At 37.4% G+C, this 3,971-nt stretch overlaps 1 protein-coding gene across 1 annotated transcript; it reads left to right on the top strand.

Moving 5' to 3' along the window:
- Positions 1-745: 745 nt before the first annotated feature.
- Positions 746-3,770, top strand: LOC18598778 (protein STRICTOSIDINE SYNTHASE-LIKE 10). Its single transcript, XM_018120572.2, has 3 exons — positions 746-1,126; positions 2,303-2,566; positions 2,959-3,770. Exons 1-3 carry the CDS (start codon positions 849-851, stop codon positions 3,524-3,526), a joined length of 1,110 nt encoding a protein of 369 aa, XP_017976061.2. The 5' UTR covers positions 746-848; the 3' UTR covers positions 3,527-3,770.
- Positions 3,771-3,971: the final 201 nt, after the last annotated feature.

Raw genomic sequence — 3,971 nt, 5'->3', positions numbered from 1 at the left:
TCCCAATAGGATAATCTAAAATCAAATGGTACCGTTCATGGAACGGGCGTCACGAGGGTATTAATCCTTTCCCGGGTGTAACTGCACTCCCGAACCTAATCTTAAAATATGTAAACCAGTTTAAAATTCTCTCGACGGGCTTAAAATAAATTTAAGATTTTATCGATTAGAATCGAGTCAATAGATAGTCAATCACACCTAAAACAAAGATTGGTGACGACTCTTAGTGTTTTCACCGCGTCTAGCGGTCAGGTTTCCGAATTTGCACATTACGACATATATAATATTTATTTTAAGGATTTCTTTGAATAAAATTATCAACTCTATATATATATGTACCACTATTTTAGATATGTTGCAAAGCCGAGGTACTATGTACCACTACTTTACTTTGTGTTTTTTAACATGTAACATGTTTAACATGTAACATGGATAAATGTGGATTTATGATACTGCGAATCGGGCTTTTAGTAACATATTTGGAGTTTAGAGTCTTGTTTTGTATTTCAAGTTAATTATTTGTATCTGACTTGGATTATGAAGTCTTTTGTTCTAAACGGAACACCCAGAATTAGGACATTTAGTTAGGTAAACCCAAAAATTTAGAACAAGATTAGGACTGTTTGGTGTTAACTGCTTAGTTTTAACTACGTATTCTAGGTACCAAACTTAAAACTTAAACATAATTCTTAAAATGAATTGGAGCTGTATTTACAATATTTAACTGGAGTGGACTCCTCGGCCCAAGGCTTTCGGCGTTTCATTCGCAAATCCAGATTTAACCTTCTCTGAACACACACAAATCCCCATCCCTAAACTCAACTCGGACAAAGTTTGAAGAGAAAGTTATGAACCCCAAACTGAAACTGGCGTTAAGTTCAACAACCTTAGTAGCATCCATATCCATCCTCCTATCTTACAACATCTTGGCTCCGCCAGCGGTTCCTGGCTCCTACCACCTCCACAACGCTAAAACCATCCGGCTCGACTCAGCATTTGGGCCCGAGAGCCTTGCTTTCGACGCCAACGGAGATGGCCCATACTCTGGCGTTGCCGATGGGCGGATTCTTAAATGGCAAGGAGATGCTGTCGGCTGGACTGATTTCGCCTTCACCTCTTCTCACAGGTAATATTTCATTATGCGCCTTGTTTATAAATTAGTTGTGGTGTTGTTGAACAATGTGTTGGGCTTGGATGATTGAGCGGGATGAAAATTGAAAGCTTTCCTTTTGCCTTTGATTTGGGGTAAAAGTAAATAATGTGAACTATACACTTTAAATCCAAGTTTATTACATAGATAAGGGATAAAAATTGATGCTTTGACATGTCAACTTGAACTCTTTTGGGTACGTAGCACATATTAGTACACAAAAACTTTATTTTTAATAAAATTATTTTCTTAAAAGTTTTAAATTATTAACTATTATTTAATTAAAATAAAATGTGATGTTTTTTTTTTTTTTCTTTACAAATTGATATATGTTATGTAACTAAAAGATTAATACATCACAGCATGTTAGGATATTCACCAAAATGTCTTTTTTATGTGCATCTAATTAGACAGTTCTTGGTTTGTTCTTTGAATACAATGAATTAGAACTCAAATTTTTTTAATTTAACATGCTGGGCTTGAGGGCATGTTCTTGGGTTGTGGTAATTTCAACCGAATATTACTTCTGAAAGGCTTTTAATTAAGTGGCTTTGTGGAATCACGTTAGCAAGAGGTTACCATTGTGCATATGGGCTACAATGGGTTTGGGAGAAAAATGAAGAAACACACACCCCTCATAGCTCCATTTGTCCTAATCTTGTCAACACCATATTCTCATTAGTTGAATAGAGTTAGACACAGTGCCGCATGTGGCACTTACTTATTTCCCCAAGCCATCCTACCAACATCATTCTCCCTTCCAAGAAAAGTGGATCAGGGCTGTCGCTTTTTGACCAGAGTGAAGTTTTCTCAGCATGCTTTCTAACAATAAATGGTCCCTTTACGGAATGTTATTTGTTGTGAAACAGTGGTTGTTCCATCAGATGCATTTTCGTTGACACAAACACATATGGCATACACATATGGACAGAAATACAAACTGTTATTTTGATATTTGTTCGACTGTGTGAGTTTATGCCTGGTTTAGATGGGGTCGTATTGAGGCTGTAAGCTGTGGTAAAATGTCCAAAGTACTGGTAGATTCTGGGTTTATTACATAGTCAAACTCTTGATAATGACACGGCAGAATAGTTTTCAAGTGATAATTCTATTTTGTGTCTAATTTGTTTGATGTAAATCGGGATTTTCAAGGGAGGACTGTGTTCGTCCATTCGCACCAGAGATGGAGCATATCTGTGGAAGGCCATTAGGAGTACGATTTGACAAAAAAACTGGGGATCTTTACATTGCGGATGCCTACTTTGGCCTCCAAGTAGTAGGCCCTGCAGGAGGTTTGGCCACTCAACTCATCACAGAAGCTGAGGGCCAACCCCTTTACTTCACCAATGATATGGACATTGATGAGCTTGATGATGTCATTTACTTTACCGATACAAGTACAAGCTTCCGAAGAAGGTGATTTGACCCCAAACTTTCCTTTGCCTTATATTGATTATATTTCACCATGGTAATTTAGCAGGAATCTCCAAAATGCATTTTTCAAGTTTGGCTAGGCGCAAATGACATAACAGATTAGCAGTAACCCAATACTTGCAAATCAATTCCTCCTTCCGCCTTATTTTCCTTGTACAAAAGATTTTATCGCATCGAATCTTTAAATTTCTTGGTTCCCAGCTGGGTAATTGCTTTGATACTTCTTTACTTCTGGAGTTTTGCCTAGGTGCAAATGACATAACAGTTCCTATTGTTCTTGTTATAACTTACCTGGTTTTTCCTGGGAGGAGCGAGAAACAACAAGCAAAATAAGTAAACCAAGAGACCCTCATGGGTTATTTTTGTGTCTGCAGGCAATTCTTGCCATCAATCTTCACTACAGACAAGACAGGCAGGTTACTGAAATACAACAAATCAAGCAAGGAAGTAACGGTTTTACTACGAGGCCTTGCTTTTGCCAATGGTGTAGCATTGAGCAAAGATAGCTCATTTGTACTTGTTGCAGAAACCACCACATGCCGGATTCTAAGGCTTTGGCTTCGTGGTCCTAATGCTGGAAATGTTGAAGTTTTCTCTGAGCTTCCAGGATTTCCAGACAACATTAGAAGAAATAAGAAAGGGGAGTTTTGGGTAGCTTTGCATGCAAAAAAGGGACTTGTTGCTAAGTTGGCTCTGTCATATTCGTTGTTTGGAAACACAGTTTTAAAGCTTCCGCTTAGTTTCAAGCAACTGCACTCACTGTTTATAGGAGGGAAACCCCATGCCATTGCTGTAAAGTTGAGTGAAAATGGAGAAATTTTGGAAGTTTTGGAAGATACCGAAGGAAAGACAATGAGGTTTATCAGCGAAGTGGAAGAGAAGGATGGGAAGCTGTGGATTGGATCAGTAATGATGCCATTTGTTGGCATTTATCATCTTTAATAAAGTTTCTCATCAGTGGGGTTTGTATCACTTGCTTTCATTTATATGAATTTAAGTAGAGTTGCCTGGCAAGTTGGAAAAATGGTAGCCCTAGGATTGGTGCGAACTTTTTTTTTTTTTTTTTGTGAAATTATTAAGTGTGGTGTACTTGAAAACATGTGTGTAACATTTAATGGGGCGATGTTGTTGGGGAAAATGCACGCAATCATATGGAAATTTAAAATATATCTTTTAACTAGAATAATTTTTTTGTTATTTAATGTGGAAAAATCTTAACTAAAAGAGTAGATAATTAGACCTACTAGATCTTGAGGCTGAAATCACTATCCTAAGGTACAAAATCAGATTCCTTCATGTATCAATCTGGGTTTGTAGCAAATCACAAGCTGTCTAATTGTACAGCCTGTAATGGTAATATACAGGAATGATGGTTGCTTGTGCTTCT

This window comes from Theobroma cacao, chromosome 5 (genome assembly GCF_053813885.1).
Source record: "Theobroma cacao isolate CCN51 chromosome 5, ASM5381388v1, whole genome shotgun sequence".
NCBI classification, from domain to species: domain Eukaryota; kingdom Viridiplantae; phylum Streptophyta; class Magnoliopsida; order Malvales; family Malvaceae; genus Theobroma; species Theobroma cacao.
The sequence above is the reverse complement of the archived record's forward strand: the minus strand, read 5'-3'. Positions and strand labels throughout refer to the sequence as shown.